The sequence below is a fragment of the Podarcis filfolensis genome (genome assembly GCF_964270895.1).
Source record: "Podarcis filfolensis genome assembly, chromosome: 5".
NCBI classification, from domain to species: domain Eukaryota; kingdom Metazoa; phylum Chordata; class Lepidosauria; order Squamata; family Lacertidae; genus Podarcis; species Podarcis filfolensis.
The window spans coordinates 28,702,946-28,728,472 of NC_139608.1; the positions used below are offsets into that span (position 1 = coordinate 28,702,946).

The following is a 25,527-nucleotide window of genomic DNA, read 5'->3' on the forward strand; positions in this document are numbered from 1 at the left end:
CCCCTCGTTTTATAAATATCACGCCAATGAATGGCGTCTACTCTTTCTCTCCCTCGTGTGTGTGTGTGTGTGTGTGTGTGTGTGTGTGAGTGAAAGAAGGCGCGAGCTCGCTCCCGCGCGCGCGCACACACATATTATACATAACAAACTACTACGCCGCGCTTCTCAACCAAGCCTGGGTTTGCCTCCCCGTCTGGCTCTCTCCACACAACCCTTAGGAGGCCCAAAGAAGGACAGGCAGGTGCTCCAATAGGAAAGCGACCCCCCGCCGAGGCTCCGGACGCGATCAGCGCCTAAAGGTAAGCGCTCTGGCTGCGGTGCTGAATGAAAAAGCCGCCGCGGCAGGCATGGGAGCGGGAAGGCGGGCTTGGAATGCCGCGCTAACTAAGCTAGGCTGCGCGTGGGCGCTTATTTCCACCCCGCTCCCTCCCACCTCGCCCTGCTCTCCCGCGCTCTTGCTGCTGCTGGGGCTGGAGATGGGGATGGTCCACGCACTGGCGCCATCACGTGTTTTTCTCCTAGGAGTGAGACGGAGTGTCGGCGGCGGCGGCTGGAGGGGGCTGGACTCATAATAAACACAGACGGCAGCCGCTTGTTTTGGTTCGCGGGGGCTCTTCGGGAAAGTCTGCGGAGCTGCAGCTACTGCGGGCGCCGCCGCCGCAAGCCCGAGGAGGGAGAGGGAGAGACAAGCCAGCGAGCAAAGCAAGCAAGCAAGTCCGGCGGCTGCTGTTTCCCCCCCTCGCTCGCCTCCTTCATCCTGGGGCGCACGAGGAGGAAGAGGACGTAGCGGTGGTGCAGGAGGGAGACGGATTCCGCCGCCGCCGCCGCTGCTGCGAGTGCCCTCCGAGACTTTCCCGACTGGAATGAAGAAGAGGCGGAGGAGGTGGAAGCAGGAGCCGCCGCCGCCGCCGCCGCCGCGAGGATGTTCCTCCTCCTTCTCCTCCGCTCGGGCAGCTTCCCCTCCTCGCCTTCTCCTTCCCGGCTCTCGCCCCTGCAGCCGCCTGCCCGCGTTTTGTGTCGAAATGGCACTTTCTCGCCCTAACCAGACGGGACTGAATGGGGTCGCCAGTCTTCTCCTGCACAAGCTGAAGAAGCTGCAGTCTCAGCGGCGCTGATTCCCCCCCCCCCGGATATTTTGTTTGTTTGGGTTCTTTTCGACGCGCCCCCCCCCCCCCGAATCTCTCTCTCTCCCGCGAAGGATATTTTGACTGACATTTTTTTGGCGGGGAAGAAAAACAAGGTGGTTGGTGTGGTGTTTTGACTGACTGTTGTTGTTTTTTTGCTTTCGGAAAGAAGGGTTGCCAGCGTTCACGACGGAGACTTTCCTCCCTTCTCCTCTTATTATTTTTTTTTTGCAAAAGCAAATCTTCCCTTCCCAACGCGAGAGGATATTTAATCGGCATCTGAAATTCGCTCCTTGCTGAGGGGTAACTTGAGAAGGGGAGGGGGCTGTTTGTTTGGGAGGGAAGCGACGGGGGAACCCCATCCTGCTCCCGTCGCTGGAGGAATTTCCACCCCTCACGGATGAAATTATGCACTTCTCCCCTTTCCCGGCGGCTGCTCGGACGAGACTTTCCTGGACTGGACTTTTGAAAGCCACGTTTCTCCTGCGAAGGGTGATTTGGAAATAAAAACAGCAACCCAAACTCTGCTTCTGGAGCTGGAAGGACGCTGAACAGCTGCTCTCTTGCCTGCTACTCTCTTCCTATCCCCTTTTTGGAAGGGGGGGTGTTTGCAGTGCTGTTTTGCTGGGGTTTTGTTTTGTTTGGTTGCTGCTGCTGCAAGAATTGGATTTTGGGCTGCTCCGTTAGTTCTCTTTTGTTGTTGTTGCTTTGTTTCCCCCTCTGCTGTTTCGGAAGCTGCCCCTTTGCAGTAGGAGAGCTGCTCTGCCACCTCTCTCCCCTTCCAGCATGGCGAGCCCCACGGATAATAACGAGGGCTTCTTCTCAGATGTCAGGAAGGTGGGTTACTTGCGCAAACCCAAGAGCATGCACAAGCGCTTCTTCGTGCTGAGGGCAGCCAGCGAGTCCGGACCCGCCCGGCTGGAGTACTATGAAAATGAAAAGAAGTGGAGGCACAAGTCGGGGGGCCCCAAGCGCTCTATCCCGCTGGAGAGCTGCTTCAACATCAACAAGAGGGCAGACTCCAAAAATAAGTACCTTGTGGCGCTCTACACTAAGGACGAACACTTTGCCATTGCTGCTGACAGCGAGCCTGAGCAGGAGAGTTGGTACCAGGCTCTGCTACAACTGCACAACCGGGCCAAGAGCCATCAGCACCACCACCACCATCATCACCACCACCACCACCACCACCATGGGGATGTCACCATGGGTGGTGGAAGCATTGGGATGGGAGAGGCAGGGGAGGACACCTATGGTGATATGGCTCCTGGCCCAGCATTCAAGGAAGTCTGGCAGGTGATCTTGAAACCCAAAGGTCTGGGCCAGACTAAGAATTTGATTGGCATCTACCGCCTGTGCCTAACCAACAAGACCATCAGCTTCGTCAAGCTGAACTCTGACGCGGCAGCCGTGGTGCTGCAGTTGCTCAACATCCGGCGGTGTGGCCACTCGGAGAACTTCTTTTTCATTGAGGTGGGGCGTTCTGCGGTCACCGGACCAGGTGAGTTCTGGATGCAAGTAGATGACTCGGTAGTAGCCCAGAACATGCATGAGACCATCTTGGAGGCTATGCGGGCCATGAGCGAGGAGTTCCGCCCCCGTAGCAAAAGCCAGTCCTCCTCCAACTGCTCCAACCCTATATCGGTGCCTCTCCGCAGCAGGCACCATGTCAACAACCCCCCACCCAGCCAGGTGGGGCTCAGCCGTAGGTCCAGGACTGAGAGCGTGACAGCTACCTCTCCTGCTGGCAGTGGTGTGGGAGGAGGGACAGGGGGCAAGCCCAACTCTTTCCGTGTCAGAGCCTCCAGTGATGGAGAAGGTACCATGTCCAGGCCAGCTTCGGTGGACGGGAGCCCAGTTAGCCCAAGCGCCAACCGGACCCACTCGCACAGGCACCGTGGCAGCTCTAGGCTCCACCCCCCTCTCAACCACAGCCGCTCCATCCCAATGCCTTCCTCGCGCTGCTCCCCTTCTGCTACGAGCCCGGTCAGCCTGTCGTCCAGCAGCACAAGTGGCCACGGCTCCACCTCGGACTGCCTCTTCCCGCGTCGCTCCAGCGCTTCGGTCTCTGGCTCCCCCAGCGACGGGGGCTTCATCTCGTCAGACGAGTATGGATCCAGTCCCTGTGACTTCCGCAGCTCCTTCCGCAGCGTGACCCCTGATTCTCTAGGACACACCCCACCTGCCCGGGGAGACGAGGAGCTTAGCAACTACATATGCATGGGAGGGAAGGCTGCTTCGTCCTGCTGCAGCATCGCAGCTCCTAATGGTCATTTCACCCCCCGCACTTGCCACCTTCAACAGCAGCAGACCCGTTGCCCTGGTGCCCCCTGCTGCCCCCGGCTTGGCGGTGAGGATGTGGGTGATCCGGAGAAAGGCTTCAGGAAAAGGACTCATTCAGCTGGTACCTCCCCTACCATCTCCCACCAGAAGACTCCCTCGCAGTCTTCAGTGGCCTCCATTGAGGAATATACCGAGATGCTCCCCTCTTATTCCTGTGGCGGCAGCAGGCTCTCCTCCTATCGACATTCTGCCTTTGTACCAACCCATTCTTACCCTGAGGAGTGTCTAGAGATGCATCAGGTGGAGGGCAACCACCACCGGACCAACTCTACCCCACACACTGATGATGGCTACATGCCAATGTTGCCAGGAGTGGCCCCAGTTCCCAATGGTGGTAGTACTCCCAAAGGTGGTGATTATATGCCCATGAGCCCTAAGAGTGTGTCTGCCCCACAGCAGATCATCAACCCTGGGAGAGGAGGCCGTCATGTACAGGCCACGGTGGACTCCAATGGCTACATGATGATGTCTCCCAGCGGCAGCTGCTCTCCAGACAGTGGTTCTGCTGCCTACAGCAAATTATGGATGAATGGGACTAGCCACCACCCCAAGCTCTCCGTGGAGAGCAACGAGGGGAAGCTGCCGAGTGGTGGGAGCGATTACATCAACATGTCTCCAGCCAGTGGATCTGCTACCAGTACCCCTCCAGATTGCTACTTCGCCAGCTCAGGACCTCCAGGCCCAGAAGAGCCATCTGTGCAAGGACCCACCCGGTCCCACCACAAGCCCATCTACTCCTACTTCTCCCTGCCACGTTCCTTCAAGCACATGCAACGCAGGACAGGCGAAGAGGGAAATGCCCAGATGCGGATGTCCTTCAGCTCCGGCCGCTTGCTCTACACTGCTGCCGAGGACTCCTCCTCCTCCACTAGTAGTGACAGCCTCGGTGGCCCTGGGGGACAGGAGGGTGTGGGGTATGCCCTTCCCGCACAGACACAGCCATTGCAGCCTGCTCCTTCTTGTACTGTGGATGCAGCTGTGCGGACCAAGAGCCGCCTGGCCAGGCCTACCCGGCTGTCCTTGGATGGCCCAAAGGCCAGCACTCTGCCTCGGGCTCGGGAACAGCTCCCAGAGCCCAAAAGCCCTGGTGAGTACGTGAACATTGAATTCAAGCAACCTGCCTTCCCGTCGCCTTTGCCCCACGGAGATGCTGGCTCCAGCTCAGAGGAGTATATGAATATGGACTGGGGGGCAGCTTGCCCAGCTACCTTGGCATCCATGCAGCCTAGCCGGGCCGGGGCAGCTCCCCCAGGTGGCCGAGACTATATGAGCATGCAGCTGGGCAACGGGGGGCAGTATGTAGTGTGTGCCCACACCCCCTCTCCTCCCCCTCCGGCCCTCCTGCTCAGCTATGCTGACATGAGGATGGGTCGCGGCAGGCCGGAGAAAAGCCCCCCACCTGTGGGCCTGCCTTCTCAACACCCCCAGGCGCAGCCGGGGGAGCTGCCGGCTGTCTTGCCCCACTCCTGCTCCTCGTCCATGATGGGGCCCCCGGGGATGAGCAGCGCCTTCACGCACGTCAGCCTGAGCCCCAGCCGCAGCAGCCAGAGTGCCAAAGTGATTCGCGCTGACCCTCAGGGAGGCCGGCGGCGCCACAGCTCTGAGACGTTTGCTTCCTCGACCACGCCTGGTGGTGGCCTTGGGGCCTCAGCCCTGCCCCACGGACCAGGAGGAGGCTCTGAAGACGCCAAGCGCCACAGCTCAGCCTCCTTCGAAAACGTCTGGCTCAAGCCTGCATCTGGGGAGGCAGGGGCCTTCTCCGGCCTTGGCACAGTGGCGTTCAGGAGGGATCAGGCAGCTGGCGGGGCTGGGGGTGGCGTGGAGAATGGACTCAATTACATCGACCTGGACTTAGTGAAGGATTTTAATCACCGCCAGCATCATCACCATCACCACCCCCACCCTCAGGAGAGCGCTTCTCTGCTAGGGGTCAAGCAGCCGACACAGCAGCATCAGCCACCTAAATCTCCTAATCAGCCTTGTGGGAGTAGCCACTTGGGTGATGAATTAAGTGCATATGCCAGCATCAGCTTCCACAAGCGGGAGGACATCCAGTAGCTGGGCAAGAGCCAGAGACAAGGTGAGCATGCTGTGAGCTAATGGTTGGTTCATAGGGGTGGGGTGGGGATACTGCTTTGGACTATTGCAAAAAAGATGACTTGAATTGGTACCCCCAGTAAGCCCTTAAATGAACAATCTCTCAGCTAGGCATCATGGGTTAGGTCACATTTCGTTAGTTGGTTTAAATTATGTAACCGTTAATAGATCTGACCGTTCTGCCATCTACTTGTGCACTGCATCTAGTCCCCTATTTTGCCCCTGGTCACCCTTACATACCGTGTGTGTGTGTGTGTGTGTGTGTGTGTGTGTAGAGCTCCTCAGTTTACTGGTGAGTTAGAACTGGAACAAGTCTGTTTTAAAGGACGGGTGGTCAGGGCATACAAATCCCATTAATTCTGGTTAAGGAGGGTTAGGTCTGTTATATTGCTCTGTTTATGGTCATAATATAAACATTTGTCAAGGAAACAAAGTCCTATGAAAGGATTGTTGATAGGGAAAGGAGGAAGTCACTGCTACTAGATAGCAACCATGAGATGAAATCTCAGGCTATGCTTGGTTTTGAAGCCTGGTTAATACTGGTTAATATATCTCAAACAAACAAAATCCGTCTTGCTTTGTGTTTTGCTGTGTAATATCCCTTTCTAATATCCTTTCTAATGGCATTTGATCTGGAAATTGAGGCAGAAAGGGGGGGGAATCATTGCAAAAATGTTGCAGCTGTTTAAAACCCTGATAGTGGGATATTAAATGGGTTTCTTTGTTTCTCATTTGCTTTTGTACCTTTAGAAACAATATATCGTATAATACAGCACTCCCAAAGCATAATCTTTTACGTGTAGACACCATTGTTATTGTTATTATTATTGTTGCTACTACATTATACTTTTCCCTATGAAATCCCCTAATCCACTTTTGGCTGAGACTCTGAGAAGCGTCTTTGTGAATATTCTGCTGTCCTACTTGTTTAACCTTCAGAAAACTGGCGTCTAAAAGAAAGGAATCCTGTGTTTGCGTGTGCCTGAGCAAGTGTGCATGCTGCATATGAGAAAGAGGTGTGGTCTTTAACTTAGGGCATGAGAGCTGGAATTGGAAACCTCTGCAGTCTAATCCTGAATGAGCCAGTGACAAGTTTTGTGGCTCCGGGCAAGTTTTCCTATGCGTAGAATACGTGTAGTAATACTTACCTCAATGGGTTGCTATGGGGATTAATTACCAGTAGATGATGTTTGCAAAGCACAGTGTAAATGAAACAAAAGGCACACTAACTTAGAATATGCTTGACGTTGTTGAGAAGGCTTTCCTGCAGTTGGGTTGCATTGAGCAAAAGTAGATGAATGAGCAATTCTTAAATAGTAAATTAAGCAGAATTTCCATAAACTTTCTGCATTTAAATTATGGTGATGAGTGAAGTAGCAAAGAGAATGTTTTAGGTTCGTTTATGGTCTCATGAGTCTGCACAAGGAAGCATAATAAAATAATGAGATGCTTTATCACCGCTGTAGGTTTTCCAGGGTGTGTGTACTGCTGATACGAATATGGCTGCCACTCTTACAGTGTTCCTTCCACTCATTATGCTTGTCAAAATCTTGATGTTCTGCAGTTATGATTCTGCCCTGAGCTTTGTATTATCACACTCCTCCTGATCTGACCTCTTCCTACTACCCCCATTATCTTTGATCCATGGCAATTACTGGTGAGACGTAAGAAATGTTTGTACTGGCACAGATGGAGGCAAATTCAGCAGTGTGCTTTTTGATCTTAGAATGTCATAACAAACACTTCTGTTCTGTGACGTGTTTTAATTACGTGTTTGCTGGGTAGAAGTACTAACAGTGTTGAGAGATGGGAGTGGTAAATGCCCTTAAAACACAGAGGTGGTTTTCCTGTAGTTGAATACGTGAGGATTGAAAATGAAAACTCTGAATACCCAGAATAAACATTTTGCACCATCAAAAAACAAAGTAAGCACCTTTATCACTGCTTTTTACTACATAGCAAATCACAAATGATCGTGTAGGTCCTGTTGCTTCTCCTATGTGCACCAGGTAGATTTTTAAATACCGTATTTTTTGCTCTATAAGACTCACTTTTTCCCTCCTAAAAAGGAAGGGAAAATACGTGTGCGTCTTATGGAGTGAATGCAGGCTGCACAGCTATCCCAGAAGCCAGAACAGCAAGAGGGATCCCTGCTTTCACTGCGCAGCGATTCCTCTTGTTGTTCTGGCTTCAGAAATTCAGAATATTTTTTTTCTTGTTTTCCTCCTCCAAAAACTAGGTGCATCTTATGGTCTGGTGCGTCTTATGGAGCGAAAAATACGGTAGCTATATTTATTACATTCATATTCCACCTTTCCTAGAAAAAGCTTGAGGTGCTGTACATGGTTCTGCACCTCCTTGTTTTATCTACACAACAACCCTTTGTAGTAGTTTATACTGACAAGTGACTGGCCCAAGATCGCCTAGTGAGCTTCATCGCTGTGGGTATTTGAACCTGGGTCTCCCAAGTCCTGTTCCAACACTCTACCCACTTACTGCCTTTAAATTTCAATGTGAGGGCCATCTGTAATGGGTGCTTTAGTTGAGATTCCTACATTGCAGGGGGTTAGAGTAAATGACTCTCAGGGCCCCTTCCAACTCTACAATTCTATGATTCTATAAATGCAGATACTGTAGTAAAGATTTGTAGGCCGCCTTGCAAGTGCTTCTTATAATGAAAACAATGTTTTTCATGGATGCGCTCTTGACAGCCACATTATTTGCAGTCACAATATCCCTGGCACAGCTATGAATTGTTATGGGGGAGCCTCATTCTTTTGCTGCCTATTCAAAATGTAGTCTAAATAATCTTCATGACACCATTCTCTAGATTCCACTTTGTTTCTGCTCTTACTGACTTTCCCCAGACGCTTCAATTCTAAGAGTTTATAGCTTTGTTGCTGCATAATATATATAAGCAGTTAATTTCTTTGTTTTATGGTCCTCGATTTCCTCTGTTGTTCCTTTGTCATGTTACCAGCAGATCCTGAGAACAGTTACAGGGTAACACAACTTCTCATAGAACACTGGTGACTATGAAAGTGGGCTGCTTGGCTAATGTTTTATTCCTTGATGGTTTGTCTAATGCTGTGCTGGACTTCTGTTGTTTGGTTGTTTCAATAAATCAGTTGTGGTTTTCAAGGGTGCTGTCCAGTGAACTATGCAGAGCTCAAGTAACATACTAGCACAATCATATAGTCAAATGTAGACAGACTCTTGCCCCTGAGCACTATATGTGTTGCTTTCTCATATTCAGCTAACTGAGCTATTGTGGGGGTTTTCTGGGAGGATGGGTGCAATGCAGTCTTTTTTACATTCTTCAGAGAAGGGTAGTGGGGAAATTACCGTATTTTTCGCTCTATAAGACGCACCAGACCACAAGACGCACCTAGTTTTTGGAGGAGGAAAACAAGAAAAAAAAAATCTGAATCTCAGAAGCCAGAACAGCAAGAGGGATCGCTGCACAGTGAAAGCAGCAATCCCTCTTGCTGCTCTGGCTTCTGGGATAACTGTGCAGCCTGCATTCGCTCCATAAGACGCACACACATTTCCCCTTACTTTTTAGGAGGGAAAAAGTGAGTCTTATAGAGCAAAAAATACGGTAAATGTTGTAGAGAGTTCAATTCCTCCTCACATGGGATCACAGTTCTCCCTTGCCTTCTTGGCTGAACATATGCAATTCCTAAGACATCTTAAAGTCGAGAGTATTTACATTTCCTGATCCTCTTACGTTGCTCTTTTGATGCTTTATGAGAGGGGCTATTTTGCTGCCATTTTGTTTTTGTGCATGTTAAGGCAGTGAATGTTTTGCATGTCCTGTTTGAAGCAAAAACCCATGTCAAGTCTGCTGCAACCTGTAGAGTTTGGCTCTTCCTGTGCATTTTTAATAACTGGTGCGGTTTTCTTTTAGCTTGATTCATAGCTGAAGACATTCTGTTCACTTCTCATTCAGACATAGGCAAGAACAGCGTTTAGACTGACAGAACTGCTTTGGCTGGGAGTGGAATTCTGTTAGCAATATAGTTTCACTGAGCCAAGCAATAAAGTCTGTTATTGGCCTGTTTTTAGATTGTTGACTGTGGAGATGTCTTGGCCTCCGTTGCATCTTTATTCAGGTGGTACTGAGAATATGTCTATGCTTAAGTCTGTTCACAAAGATATACAAGCAGCATTAAGTACTTCTGTGGAGGTTATTTGGGCAGTCGTGCTTTATTTGTTCATTGTTCACACATGTTTTAACTACAGGAATACGTACCGCTGTTCTCTCCCTGGAAAATATTGGATCAGTGAAGCTGTATGTAGACATCACAGGTTTCTTGGCTATCTGTAATGTATTCTCTGTAGTTGACAGTGTTGCCCAGGGAAGGGAAAGAATGAATCCAATGTTCTGCAATGTTCACATGAGCCATTTTTCTTTCAAGGGCCACATTCCTTTAATACAAAATCCATTGCAGCCACACACACCAGTAGTGAGCAGGGTCCATGTATACAGGCATTAGTCTCTGTGAATAAATGAGGCTAAGGAAGAGAAGAAATACCTGAGAGAAGGAATTGTTTGTAAGGCACCCAGCAATACCCGCTAAAGGTGAAAAGATAAAACAACTCTTGTTTCCTTGTTTGTGTTTTTTAAGAGGGATTTGAAAGCCTATTTAAGATACTGGAAAGACTGACCTGTTAATTTAAATCACAGCTGCTGGAACCTTAGAGTGGGGTTCAGTGTTCGAAACTCCCATTGTTCTAGGCACATTTTGCGACAGGGAATTTCATTGGAGTGAGCAATTTCTGAGCTCTGGTTGCAGGGCTGAGTACCGAAGAGCCACATGCTGCACAACTGGCAAAAGAAGAGCACCAAAACCCTGGAAGTGGAGGTGTGAGGCAGAGGAGGAGAGGCTATGAGCTGGATCAAAAGGCTCTGCAGGCTAGGACCAGCCTGGAGCTGGTGGTTCCTCATTAAAGTTATGCCTGTTCATTCCTCACTTTAACTCAGCATGATCAGTGCAGAGGTCATAGAATCAGAGCTGGAAGGAACTCCAAGCGCCATCTTGTCCAACCCCCTGCAATGCAGGAATCTCAACACAAGGTCCCTCATTCAGTTTGACCCTGCTTAGCTTTGCACATGTGCTAGCAGTTTTATAGCTGTGCCACTAGGAGGATCATAATTGAAGGGTATTAAGGATTTAAAGTGCATATTTTTATGAACATGGAATAATTGAGGTTTTTAAATACTGCTGCAGATAGACCAGGGAGGAGCAGAGTAGCTCCTCTCCTAGAGCCCAGATGTTTGTACTAAGCCATGGTACCAAGCTGATATCTGATGTGCCGAATGTCTTGTGCTTCTGCTACATGGGGAAGTTTTTTGGATGTAAAATCAAGTTCTACTATCAAGACAAGACAGTAATAACCTAATTGTAGGTTTTATGATAATCTGCTTTTTCAGTCTCCAGTGAAAATGTTTTATGACATCAGAAAAGCAAATAAAATAAAACCCTGGTCAAACTTTTGATTACTCTGCTGGTAAAATGTTGCCTTTATTTAAGGTTTGCCTGCTGATACAAATACTGAACTAGAAATAACAGTGCCAACAACAGCTCCTGGGAGGCATGTGATTCATGACTGCTCTGGTGAGAGTCCAGCTCCCCATGTGAAAATTACTGCAGTAACTTGGCTGTTACATTTGCTTAGTGACCATTAATTTATTTCTTGTAGTATTTGTGAGACGCATTTGCTTTTTGTTTAGACACCCAAAATGATTTAGCACATTAAAGTTATAAAGAGCAAATGCTTTCTTTTATGCCTCTTATTCAGTTTCCCCTCTTTATTTGTACAAGGAGGGACACTTATTAGGGGAGGGCACACACTGAAGAATTCACATTTAATTCCAACCTATATCCCTGCTTGCACTATCCCGTGACATCATTTCATCTGCGTAGGCTGGGTTTGCTGGTAGGTATGACTTTTTGGCATGGGAACATGGGGCAGAACGGGCAAAACTTGCTTCCAAAACTGGTCATAGTTATTTCTGGGTTTTATGTAACTCTGCATGCTTCCAGCACATAGTTTTGCTCACATTGCATGACATAGTTATTGTTAGGGTGGGTGCACATAGGAGTTGCTATGATACGATAATCTTTATTGTCATTGTCCCATACAGAACAACGAAATTGAAAAATATACATAAGACATTCAAAAACCAACAAGCCTGCTATCCCAGCTATCCCAGCCTGGTTAGCCCCCTAAAAACTCTGATATCCCATTTTAAAATACAATATACTCCCATTGAGACTCCTTATACTGCGTTTAAAACCAAAATCGCATTTGGGTAGAAACTGTTTCTCAGGCGGCTATTCTTAGTCTTTATAACCCTGTACCTTCTTCCAGAAGGCAGAAGATACAGATTACTGGGGAGCTCCTTAGCTTTTCTGCTTTAGACTGCCGTAATAACCTCACTTACCTGGTTGCAAGCTCCTACTTGAATTCAGTGGAATTTACTTCTGAGTAGATGTGGTTATGCTTGCAGCCAAGGTAGGTAGGTATGTGAAGATGAGGACATAAGCTTTCTATATATGTCAGCATGCAAATTTAGGGAACTTCCTGCCAGAGGTTTCAAGTTTCCTGCTTGTTATGACTTCAGACCTTCTGTCGAAATGCAGGTCAGCTTGACTCCCAATTAAAATATTGTGTACAGTTAAGGCGGAGTAACTTTTAAATTAATACTCTTATCTGTTGACCATTAAAAAGAAAAGGAAAAAAACTTGACGTATTGCCAAAGACAAAATCTGCAGAAGTTTCTGTGGCTCTGGGGCAGTAAGTTGAAAATCTGTAAGGTATGCAAGTCCAAGCAGTATGCTTCCTCCTATAGACATTTGATTTCCTTGTCCCCTTAGTAATTGTTTGCTAACCTTAGCCTATGTGTCTTATTCTGTGTTTAAGTATTTGAACTTTTCTCATTAACTTATCTAAGCATCGTACTTTCATACTGTTTAAAATTACACCCAGTTGCCATCCAAGATTTCTTCCATCACTTGCAACTTAGCCCAGCTAAAGGAATCATTGCACATATCTGTGTTATGTGTGTCACTGTGCTGTGCACTGGAATGTGCATACACATGTGGATGAATGAGGTGGAAGGTGGTATAATACATTCTCACACTTCAGGCTTCTGACAGGGGATAACATTTTATGAACGTTCTCCTTTGTTTTTTGTTTTTTTTTAATAGAAAGCTACACTAGAACTTTTCTCCATGCCTTTATAGATTTTTAAAAGGTAAAGGACACCTGACGGTTAAGTCTAGTCACAGATGACACTGGGGTTGCAGCGCTCATCTCGCTTTACAGGCCGAGGGACCCCGTGTTTGTCCGCAGACAGTTTTTCCAGGTCGTGTGGCCAGCATGACTAAGCCGCTTCTGGCGCAACGGAACACCGAAACCAGTACCTACTTATCTACTTGCACTTTTGGGTGTGCTTTCGAACTGCTAGGTTGACAGGAGCTGGGACCGAGCAACGGGAGTTCACCCCATCGAGGGGATTCTAACCGCCGACCTTCTGATCAGCAAGCCCAAGAAGCTCAGTGGTTTAGACCACAGCGCCACCCTTCTTATAGATTTTTGCTTACAGAGTGTTTTTTTTTTTACTTTTGGAAAAAAACACCTTCAAGGAGTATTCAAAGATGGCATCCTTCCCATTTTGAAGTGATGCTGTCTACAGTACCAGATAGTGCTGTGTGATTCTTACCTCCCTGTGCTGCATCGCTTCTGACACTTTTCCTCCTAGTCTGGCTAACTCAGTGGCTTGGGCTGGTTCACGGTCCCATAGACCCTGCGGTGGGCCAGAGTGCGCGCGTGCATGCACATATGCTATTTCCAGCGCTCCTTCTGGTGTGGAGGAGGCATGCACAGCTTCCCATTGGCTGTAGGAGCTTCCTGCAGCCAATGGGAAGCTGGCCAGCGTCGTGGAAGGTGGTCCCCGCTCTGCTCCGTGCCGATTTAGCACAGCGCACAGGAGCCGACCAAGCAGGTGGGGGTCCCTGAGCAGGTGGCAGGGGTCCATGGGCCTTAGGTTGCTGACCCCTGGGCTAACTTCTGGTATCAGAGCTAGGCCTGGAGCAAAGTACCTGGGGCAATGGGGCACAAAGGAGTAAGGTGAGAAGAGAGGAAATCTCAGCTTCTCTCACCTGTGTGTCCTTTTTCAGGTGAAAATAGACATTGTATTTTTTAAAAAAATGTGGTAGCCTATAAGTTACTGGACTTCCTTGCACGGTATATTGTAAAGTGGGGAAGTAAATTAAAAAAAAAATTTTAAGAGAGAGAGAAACAGCTCCCTAGAGTGTAAGCCAAAGAATTAAAGAGTACAGAATAATTTGCTTAAATTTAGAGTGCTGATAAAGGACATCTTATGCAATAATTGCCAGTTTCAATAATCTTTTACTGCTTTTTATGAAACACATTCAAATAGGGTAGGTAGTTCGCAAATCCAGCTCTGTTCCCAGTTCTCCAGAATGCTGAAACGGCAATCTTGGTCTCTTGACTATACGCAATGTTATATGCACACCTTTGCTTAACTCAGTCTGGTTTCAGTCATGTCAAAATAAAATATGAATTGCAAACCCTTTCATGAAATTCTGCAGGGCCAAGGAGGACAATATGCGAGTTCTGTTGGGGATGCTTGAGTAAACATCATATATTATGCATGTATCAATGTGACAAATTTTAACCAACACAGAGTGTAAATAGTTAAAGGGGATGTAAATAAGTCTGGCACTTTTAAAAACCAACCAAAAGATGGCTTGAAGTATGTCTCTCTGATCATCTTTGACATATCTAGGTCACATTTAACCTTCTATAATTGAAAGGTTTGCTGATTTCGTTGCAAAACTTTACAGTGCAATTGGAAGCTAGTGAAAAATGTGTGATATTTTTTTTTGGGGGGGGGGGGTTGTCCTGTGGCAAGTGTCTTAATTATAGATCAGATTCTACTTAAACTCCTCCTCTCATATAGAAAGTTTAATTTTGAAACGTCTTCGCTGATGGGTTGTAAGGCTTTCGTTTCCCCCACCCCTTCATTCAGAATTTACAAACAGAAACTATCTGCCAAGTTCTGTCAGGCTGCTTGGACCTTAGCTGCAGATATTCTGCCTTATTTTAAGTTGAGCTGCATAGTTCAGCTATGCATGAAAGAATGAAAAGCCTGTCAAAAATTAGCTGCCTCTTACCTAAGAGCTGGCAGTAGAGCATAAGAGTCCTAATCCTAGGTTGGTGGGTCAAGCCCCACATTGAGCAAAAAGATTCCTGCGTTGCACCCTTGTGGTCCCTTCCAACTATACAATTCTATGATTCTATATTTAGCCATTCTACGGGAATTATCAATGCATTTGGACTACCGAAAAGGTAAAACTGTGATCACCATGAAGATGTTATTTTTTTAAAAAAAAGGAGGTTGCTCCTCTTTTCATTCCTCATTCCAGGTTGGTATCTCTCTTTGGACCAAACTAGACATGATGGAGGCAGCAACATGTGTTTGTTAATGCATTTGCCCCATTCACCTGTAAAGCAGGGTGAGTGGCCTTGTTTTAACAGGCATGTGGATGAGGAGAGAGGACCACATCTTCCCACCTTAACTTTCTCATGCTCTGTCACTGCTGACTCTTTCCCCTCCGTCTGGTCCAACCTGCTTCCTGAAATATCACCCTGTGGTGCTTGGTGGAAGTCCTAGGTGCAACAGTAAGTAATAGGAAGTAGGACATACGACTTTCAAAGAACTTCAGAACAGACCAGTTTGGAATAATATGCTTAATAATTGTGTGTATTTTTTTTAAAAAAACCAACTTGGATTCCCTGTGTAGGTTTCTAGATCTGTGCCTCAAGTGCACTCAAATTGCTCCTGGAATTTATAGTAGAAATACATTACTCCAAAAGAGTAATGTAAATAGGATAATTTTCAGCTGGGGTTGTTTTGTTCAGTAGCAGAAAACTCAGTAATCTTTTTTTCTTTTCTTTTTGGTGTGGGAGGGTTTGAGCAAAGACTAAAGATGTTTAGCTCAGCCAAGGCTGCAATAGCAGACTAATAATAATAATAATCACGATTATAAACAAATATCTGAGTTTTAGAAGACATCTGAAAGCAGCCCTGTTTAGGGAAGCTTTTAATATTTGATGAATTATTGTATTTTAATATTTTGTTGGAAGCCGCCTAGAGTGGCTGGGGAAACCCAGCCACATGGGCAGGGTATAAATGACAACGATGATGATAATTTATTATTAATGTTAAGAGCATCACATCCATCTCAATTGCAAACAAAGTTGTGTGCAATCTGAAGTTATTTGTTGTATTTTGTTTTTATTTAGAGGATTATTTATTGTAAACACAAATGAAATAAAGGCACTTGTTTTGCTTTATCCTTAAAGATATACAGCGAGGGGGGGGGAAAGTATTTGATCCCCTGCAAAATTTGCCCGTTTGCCCTCTGACGAAGAAATGACCAGTCCATAACTTTAATGGTAGGTTTATTGTAGCTGTGAGAGACAGAATAACAACAGGAAAACCCCCAAGGATACAGGTTTCAGCAGAAAATGTTAAAACCTGTTATTGTAGGATGCTGGCAGAGACCATCTGAGATGGAACTAGCCCTTGCATAGTTGTTGTCCCCCCCCCACCCCCAAATAGTGACAGATCTACATTTTACATTACAACACCCTCCATTTTGGGAAACAAAATGCAAGGAAGTTCTTAGTTAGAATAGCTGGTGTATGGAATGGGTGAGAAGTCACTCAGCAAAACAGAAATGGGTGGGAGGGGAGAGACGACATTAAAATACGGTATCGTATTTTAAAAATTCAGGCACCTGTTTTTACCAAGCAGAACTTATAAAGGTATGTGCATCTTGTGAATATATCAAAGCTCATTAGCCTCATCCAGGGCTTCAATGTGCAGGCACATAAGCACTTCCTCGTTCACTTTGCTTTTTGAAAGAGCTCTCCACATAAGTTTTAAGTGTAGTAAACAGGAAAGGCTGAGCTCCATGTTTAAACTGGAGCACCTGCGCAGCTTTAGACTGGAATCACTCCATGCTGTAATATGTTGTGGTTTTATAAATGCATGAAAGATTGAAATGTTGCACTCCTGTGAATTAAATTAGCATAGTTTATCTAAGTCAAAAGTTCTGATAATAGTGTCACCTAATTAACAGTCTTTAAACACTCGTAATAAATACTTTCTTCAACCAACTTTTTGCATCTTGCAAGTTTCTGCAAGGGGAAAGGTGTGCAGGCTTGTAGCTGGGGTATGTGGTTTCTCAGACCTTTGAACTTGGTAAGGAGTGTTCTCAAGATGGAAGAATGAATGGTTGGATAGTGCTTTTTGCCTCGGGGCATGAAACTCACAAGAGGAATGTTACCATGTATTCAAAAGCCTGTTTCACACACCTCTTTGTTGAACAAGATCTTGGATAGAGTCTTTGTTATTATCAAGCACTCTGCAGCAGCAACAACAAAAAGAGCTCCCCAAAGTGGCTTCCTTGAATAGAGATGTAGAAAAGAATCTGTAGGATGTGCAAATTATGATACGACATTGTAAACCAACTTCAGTCTGTCTTTTTTATTTAGGGAAGGGGGGATATTTAGAGCTAAGGTGCATAACCAGGATCACACAAATCAGTGTCCTACTAGTATTTTTTATTGATGGCTGCCAATGGTGCTGTGCAATTATCACTCCTACGCTACTTTTCTAACGTTGGCAACTGTCCTGTTGAGTTATCCCATCTTTTATTATCCTTTGCCAAGCCAGCTCCGGAGTTTTAACATCCTGGTTAACATTTAACAGAGACAGGCAGTAGCAATGGTATTTAGTGTTATGCAGGAACAGAGATACTGCAGTACCAAACTCTAAAATATTTGACCTTCTACCAGAACATGGCTTGAACTGAGGTGGGTCGCCACTGTAGCACTGTTGCCATGAAAATATATAGAGTAAAAAAAGAGGAAGAAATGGGTCCCCAGATGCATGTTTGACATAAAGGTGGTTCTGAGTTTGAAAAGGTTGAAGACTGCTGCTCTGTAGCATGAAAAGACTGAGCAATACATGGGTAACTAATGGAATATTTCAAGCCTATGGGAACATGCATGTTATAAAACCTGTGATTGTTTGTTTAAAAATGGCCACTGTTTTAAAGTCTTTCCTACCTTCTTGCAACACTCAAACTTCTCCCTCTTTCACCCTGCAGTTGCTACATGTGAGCGAGATAAAGGATGTGGAGCCCTCAAAAATTCCATAGTACTGTACTCAATCCTTCCGTTGTTTAAAACCACCATTTTCCTCTCCAAGTTTCCTCCATCGCTGCTTTACTCAAACTTCTGCCGTTGTTTTAAACCACCACTTTCCCCTTCTCAGTGTTCGTTCCTTCTCGCTCCCGTGCTGTGGCTGCTGCTGCTGCTGGTCTTCACTTCATCCTGACTTCATGCAAATCTAGGATTGCATTGCTGCACCACAGAAATGTAATTGCTGTGATTACATTATTATTCAATAGAGAGAAATAGTATTCTGTGACTAAGTGTCTAATTATACTAATACTCTTAGATGTTCCACATTTTTCAAAAAACCATGCTCTTGAAGATTGACAGGACCTTGGCTTTGTTTTGATGCAGTTGTTTACTGTTTTGGGTTTTTTGGTTGTTTTTGGTTTTTTTGCTAAAGTAGCTCATCAAGTTTTATTCTGTTTTTGTAGAGCTCTCATGACATTAATTACCTCTTACTGATTCAGGTCACGGCAACTGCATTTAGGTTTGAGGACAGAAGTATGAATGTGGTGGGGGTGTACGTTTCATAAAGCATGGATCAGATGCTAATTAGTTGGTTTCCTGTTGTAGAATTTGCAATTCCCCCTGTATTAGACTTGCCTATGTATCTCCTAAGGTGGTGCTTTAGATGGCTTCTTATATTTGAATCAGATGACAGGGTTTTAGAAAGCTTTTACAAGGCCACAATCTGTACACCTTCAGCTGCAATGAAATCCCTGTGGTTTTATCATTTGACCTAATGGTGTGCGATTGAAAGCACATTAATAGTCATTGATTCTGCTGGATTGGCACAAGTCACACTCTTCAAAGTACATTTTGGGACATTACGTGGGTTATGTTTACACGATCAAGATCCTGTTTTTTGACTGAGACAATTCCATGGCTTTTCAACCATTCCCACTACCCCCTTGTTGACGGTCTTTTGGTTATTTCCAGGCCACTGTAGGAATACAAGCTCTCCTGACTACAGGTTAGCAACAATCAATATCCTGCTGCTGTTTTCATGCCTGCTTATCCTAGGGTGGAAGAGAACTTAAGGCCATAAACAGAGCCCTGCAGGATCAGGCCAGAGACCCATCTAGTCCAGCATCCTGTTCTCACAGTTGCCAAGCAAATGCTTATGCTAAGCCTGCAAGTGGGACCTGAGTGTAACAGCACTCTTCCCACCTGTGATTCTCGGCAACTTGTATTCTAAGACATAGTGCCTCTGGCATGGGAGATAGAACATAGCCACGAAAGGCGCAAGAGTTCCTGTTTGGCATTGCTGACTCACATTTCATGTAAGAATGTTTGACCATTATGTTTAATAATCTGGGCTTCTCAGCTTTGAACGGAATTATAATTGTGCTTCCGTTTCTTAAATTGATTTGTTAAAGTTTTTTATTACAGTGGTACCTTGGGTTAAGAACTTAATTCGTTCCGGAGGTCCATTCTTAACCTGAAACTGTTCTTAACCTGAAGCACCACTTTAGCTAATGGGGCCTCCCACTGCTGCTGTGCAACTGGAGCACGATTTCTGTTCTCATCCTGAAGGAAAGTTCTTAACCGAGGTACTATTTCTGGGTTAGCGGAGTCTGTTACCTGAAGCGTATGTAACCCGAGGTACCACTGTATTTTAAAGCATGTGCATTTTTTAAAATTTTTTGTTTGCGTTGTGAGTTGCCCAGAGAACACGTCCTATGGTGTAGCTGCACAAATGCAGTAAATACATCAGTTCACCTCGGGCAACTGATAGTGCAAATGCAACTTGCCTAAAAGCTTAAATTGGAATACAAACCGCCTGCAAGTCTTTTCTTTGCGGCAGCTTGGCAAACAATTATTTGAGGGTGGCGGCTTGGCTTCCCCTTGCTTTGAGTCTCCGGAGTCTCTTTTGCTCCTTCTTTGGGTAGGGTAGTGAGAGGCACCTGCTGTAGCCCTGCAGTAGGAGCAGAATGGCAGTGGATAGGCAGTGGTGTGTAATTTGTCACTTCAAGAAGATTGGCACTTCCTGAGAATCTGATTGTAGTCATCAAATTACTTGTAAGCTTCAAATTACTTTATGCCATTCCTTAAATAATACTACAGCAGAGTAAGTGGTTAGAGAATTGCAACAGCTATATAGAGGTTACCACTGGAATCATCTGGCAGAGTGCACTGCCGTTCATTTTAAGGGCATCCAAGTAGATCTCCAATTGCTGCAGAAAACCTATTGGAAATGGGGCCTGCTAAGAGGACTGATATAAAGATTAGAAATGGCAGGTAGTGTTGCAACCTATTGTTTTGGTTGTGAGCATGCAAAACAGATTCTGTTAATATTTTTATACCCTTTGAGGCATATGTTCTTTTCTTGGTGGGACAAATGCAATTCAACAGAGCAAGATCGAAGCAGTAGTTTTCTTCCCCACCTTATGTGACTCTGGCAGTGTCAAATATTTTGGCACCTTCTAATCTCTCTGTGTCACTCTATGACAGGATTCCCTTAAGTTCATTCTGCCTTAGCAAGTGAAGGTCACATAGCACACTCTTCCTTTCAGTCGCCATCTGGCCGTTTATTATTAGCAGTACTGTGGAAAACAGAAATTAGAAACACAAGACCAAAACAGTCTTTGCAAGTTCAGCCATTTTGCCTCCATCAAACGGAGCCATTTCTCCTCAGTTGGCACTCTCACTAAGAAAAGGAAGGTGCAGAATCTGCGTTTCAGTAGGTGCAACAGGTTGTATTAGATAGACCTCTATAACAAACAAGAGTATATATGCTAAGCTGATCTGGAAATACTGAACGACTCCTGTATTAATAGAACCAATGGGAAACTACTTTTCTTAAGCTTCTACAAATGTTTGGTATTTCCCCATCAAGAATAGATAGGGCTCAGCCCTTATCAGTTTTTTTAACCTTCATTTCCTTCATTCTTATGGGAATTTAGGCATACAGAATTACTGATTTGAAAGGCTGAGAGTGCAATCCTAGAGATGTCTATCTGGGAGCAAGTTCCATGTCAATAGGATTGCAGTCTTAAGTTCCAACGTGCAACAAACGCATTGGGGAGTGTTAGCTGGATTTTTGTCAGTTCTTCAACAAAAATGTGTGCTGTGGTTACAGAATATGCAGGGCCAGAACAGTGAGAATCATAGACATTTGCCAGGGAAAACCTAACAAACGTTACGTTGAGGAAACAAGAGTTGCATTTGCAGCTGGAGCAGTTTTATGGTATATTAGCGAGATGTCCACTAAATGCAAGTGAGTGTATATTAAGACATGGACACAAAGATAGGCAGCAAAACCGCACAGAAGGAGAATGTGGACTTGCAGAAAGAGACAAATACATGTATGGGGAATCAGGACATGCAGGCTCTGCCCAGACTCTCAGTTTCTGCATTGAATTCACTTTGTTTACTGAATGTTGGTCTTTCTAGCATCACACAGCATTTTGTTTTAACTGCAAATCTGACTTGTCTGGAAAGGAAACTGTTGAAGGATTAATGTTCTGCCCCACATGGTTCCTATTAAAGCAAGGCTGGCATATATAGATGCATGTGTTTGTTAAGTGTGATTTGTAACAAATGAAGAGTTGGTCCTAAACAAAACATTTCTATTGAAATAACCCACATAGATATATCCTCTATCCCAGCACCTCTTGCCCTTTTCATTGCAGGTGTGTGTAGATCAGTGATGTCTCTATAGGAGAGGCGTTTGCTGAGCTACAGAGAGAAACGTGCATAGCTTAGCTTTTGGATGAAGGTATATATATATGGAGCACCTATTTCACATTAAAAATACAGCATTTTGAATTCATTTCTGTTATGTCTGCAATGAAGTGTAAATAAATAAACCACTTGTTTTGCAGAAGATTATTGCCTAAGAAACTCAAGGAATTGCATATTTAGAAGTGAGGGAGGGTTTGGAATCAGGGAAAGAAATACAGTGGTACCTCGGGTTACATACGCTTCAGGTTACAGACTCCGCTAACCCAGAAATAGTACCTTGGATTAAGAACTTTGCTTCAGGATGAGAACAGAAATCTGGCGGAGCAGCAGCAGCAGGAGGCTCCATTAGCTAAAGTGGTGCTTCAGGTTAAGAACAGTTTCAGGTTAAGAACGGACCTCCGGAACGAATTAAGTACTTAACCCGAGGTACCACTGTATTGGTTATTGTCACAAAAGTTCTCTCCTTCAGGCCTCACCCCCTCTTACTTTTTAGAAAGTGGGCGTGTTAGAGGGACTGCTACCTAAGTAAGAAACCAATATGTGGATGTGTTCTTCCATTGTGAGTCTGCTTACATACCATAACCACAACTGCAGTTGTTGTTTTGGTATGTTTGCAGGAGCGGGTGATTTTCCAAGAGACCGGAGTCTTCTTTAAAGGTAGTTAGCTGTCAAAGTGAAGAATTCACAGCTTATGCCCTCCTACGCATTTTTGTTCTTTCCCGATTTGTTCAAATTCACCACAAGAAGTAGGAGTCAACTGGAAAAGTGTTGTAACAATTTCCCAAATGTGCACTGCTGAGACTTAAATCACTTCAGCTGCACTGTAAAATACTAACGGCAGGCCTAGGTGGACCTGGTTTGGGGTGGAAAATGTACTCTGCATATGCTCAAAGACAATCCTCTCTCATCGTTTTTGGCTCTAGCAATGAAAAAAAAAGTTAAGTTTTATTTTTGGAACATGCCAGTATAAACTTGGGTTGACCCACAGAGGTGAAAATATTGCCAAGTGACGAAGTATGGCTGCTTTAACCATGCAGTCCATGAACAGAGTCCACACACTGCAATTGAATCATCCCAGTTCCTGTCTGAGCTGATTGATCCTGACTGTGAGAGGCATAAACCTATAGTTAATGGTTGTTGCTTGGCGGCAGAGCACATGGTTTGCATGTAGAAGTACCCAGTTTCCATCCCTGGCATCTCCAGGTAGGGCTGAGAGAAACCCCTGCCAAAATCGTGGAGAGCCACTTCCAATCTATATAGAAAATACTGAGGTAGGTGGAGCAATGTCCTGACTCTGTATAAGGCTAACTGGCATAGTTCAGTTGGAGCATGAGGCTCTTAATTTCATGGTTGTTGGTTTGAGCTCCACACAGAGAAAAAAATTCCTGCATTGTAGGGGGATTGGACTAGATGCTTCTTGTGGTCACTTCTAACTCCGTAATTCTAAGGTAGCTTCTTGTGTTTCCTAGATGGTAAAAGATAATATTCAGAACTTTGTGATAATTCCAGTCTGTCCGCACTCAAATATTTAACTTTGGCTCATAACTTATTTGTTTCTTTCCTTAGAGCATTAAGCTGAAATTGGTCCTGTTGGAGGTTGTGGTTGTCAACTGAAACTGAAGAGCGCTAGGAAACAATGCAATTTTTTCACTAAGTTTTTCTCAAAGTAGACTTGTTGAAATTAATGGACCTACCTGAGTTTTTCTTTCTTTTTTTTAGTGGGTCTGCTCTGATTAAAAGTTAGTTGAAAGCATTCTGTGCCTTTCCCGCCTCAAAAAAAAAAAAAGGTTTTTGATTTTATTTTATTTTTAAAAAAGAAGTAAACCTGGGAAAACTACCTGGTATCAAACTATTTAGAAGGTTGCTGCTTGTTTATTATTACATACCCTTTGGGGGTTTTTTGTGTCTGCATGTGGAATTTCCCTCTTTGGTGAAAACAGTTGAGGCCTCATTACGCCTTCCCTTAGGAAAGTCTAGATGAGCCATCCTACAACTTCAAAGTCCCAAGGAATTCCAGATCCTCTATAGGCCTTACAGTGAATGATTTGCCACTTAACAGTGCAATGAATCGCAAATTTGTTTTCTATGTGTGTCACATCAATTAAAAAAAGAGAGAGAGAGGTGTGGGGATGGGCAGGCTCTGATGTGAGGTTTATGAACGGAACAGGCAAGATGCACACAAGGCAAGGAGGAGTAGAAGAAAATGGGAAAGGAAAGAGATCAGTTATTCAAGACCTGAATGAAGTGGCAAGCTATAAGCAGACATTTGTACCCAGATCAGGCTGATATTCCCTTGGTGGTTTTCATGCCTCTGTTGCTCGTTTTGGCAAATGCATAGGGCCAGTGTGTCCTTTCCCCTTGCTTCTGCTGTCCCAGGGCAACTGCCAATTAGAGCTTGAGTGTTCATTTAGCCAAGGGAAGGGAAACTCCCTGCAGCCCTTTCCTTCTTTGGCTGAACCAAAGAAAGAAGGGCCAGAGAGCACTTTCCCTTCCAGCTGAGCCCTTTGTGGGTGGATGCTTGAGTAGCAGAATGCCCCCATTATCACCCCTGTCTCCAAGGACTCTTGGCATGCTCAGAGAACGTGGGGAGGAGGCGATTAGTGGTACAGTGGTACCTCGGGTTAAGAACTTAATTCGTTCTGGAGGTCCGTTCTTAACCTGAAACTGTTCTTTACCTGAAGTACCACTTTACCTAATGGGGCCTCCTGCTGCTGGCACACGATTTCTGTTCTCACCCTGAAGCAAAGTTCTTAACCCGAGGTACTATTTCTGGGTTAGCGGAGTCTGTAACCTGAAGCATCTGTAACTCGAGGTATCACTGTAATTACAAATTACGTCAAGACTGGGCAGAAGAAACATGAGGCGGAAAGTATTTATATAGCGCAAAAGGGACAAATGTCATATTCTGCCTTCCTACCTGTGCCCTATTTCTTAGCAACGAATAAAAATCAACAGGAGCATAGCTTTGGGTAGTGTCTGTGTATTCAGGAATACACTACCCAAAGTTATTAGTTATTATCTGTGCCTTTTTGTTTTTTAAACAAGATACGCTGGTGTTCTTAATACAAATGTTGTGGCCGCTAGTGCAAAACGATTGCCAAGGGTAGCAAAAAAATATGAGGTGCTAGTGCTCTGTACCGGTGAATACCATGATGCTAGCAACGTAGAACTGCATTTAATATTGCAGCTCTTTATGCATGGCTATTTGCGGACTGATAACCGAAGTCTGCTAGCTGTCCTCTTCCTAGGCTAGGCTGCAATCAGAAGTGAGTGCTCATAGAAGCAACTAGTCCACAACTCCCCTGCAACCTTGCAGGTTCACATTTCCGAAATCAGATATACTCATGATGCCAGAGGCTGTTTGAAATTGCCCTGGGAATCCCAAAGAAGATGACTTTAGGCACAGAGAGGCCACACGCAAAAGGACCACATTCCAATTTGAGGCAACTCATTAATGCCACCCCTGAAGGAACATTCTTTGCTTACGCTTCCTCCCCCCTCTTCCTCCCAGTTCTTTTTTGTTGTTTTATTTTTGTTCAGAGTTAATCATCTTATTATGTGTACCGCTGCAAATTCATATCTACAGAAGATGTTATCTGTCGTTTTGAATTGGATTCTAGCTTCAGAGGGGGGGGGGGGAGGGTGAAGCTGCAGAGGTTTATTCACTTGATTCTGCTGGTGGCCCAGGCTCTTCAATTAGAATGGTTGGGTGTAATCCAGCGAATGTTAGTCATGCCTAAATCCAATTAAAATCCTTGGAATTTACTGCACATAACTATGGGATGTGCCTACCTTTCTCTGGAGTGTAACTGTAAAGCTCAACTATGTGGATAATGATAATGTGAAAACTGCAGGCATAATTTCATTAGCCCATCATCCAAAGCTTCTAGCTATTAATTCTGTTACTGCCACTGGTGGTCATATAGCTACATTGTATGGTCAGAATTGTAGATTAACTAGCAGGTAGTATCATAGGGGCCCCTTAAACAGG

General features: G+C 45.2%; 1 protein-coding gene across 1 annotated transcript in view; it reads left to right on the forward strand.

The window, feature by feature from the left end:
* Positions 1 to 355: 355 nt before the first annotated feature.
* The window catches only part of IRS1 (insulin receptor substrate 1), a 49,841-nt gene continuing 24,669 nt past the window's right edge, over positions 356 to 25,527 (forward strand). The window contains 3 exon segments of the mRNA XM_083613718.1: positions 356 to 2,250; positions 2,253 to 2,334; positions 2,336 to 5,547. Of these exon segments, the coding sequence (XP_083469844.1) occupies positions 1,911 to 2,250; positions 2,253 to 2,334; positions 2,336 to 5,525 (3,612 nt within the window). The 5' untranslated portion in view covers positions 356 to 1,910 and the 3' untranslated portion in view covers positions 5,526 to 5,547.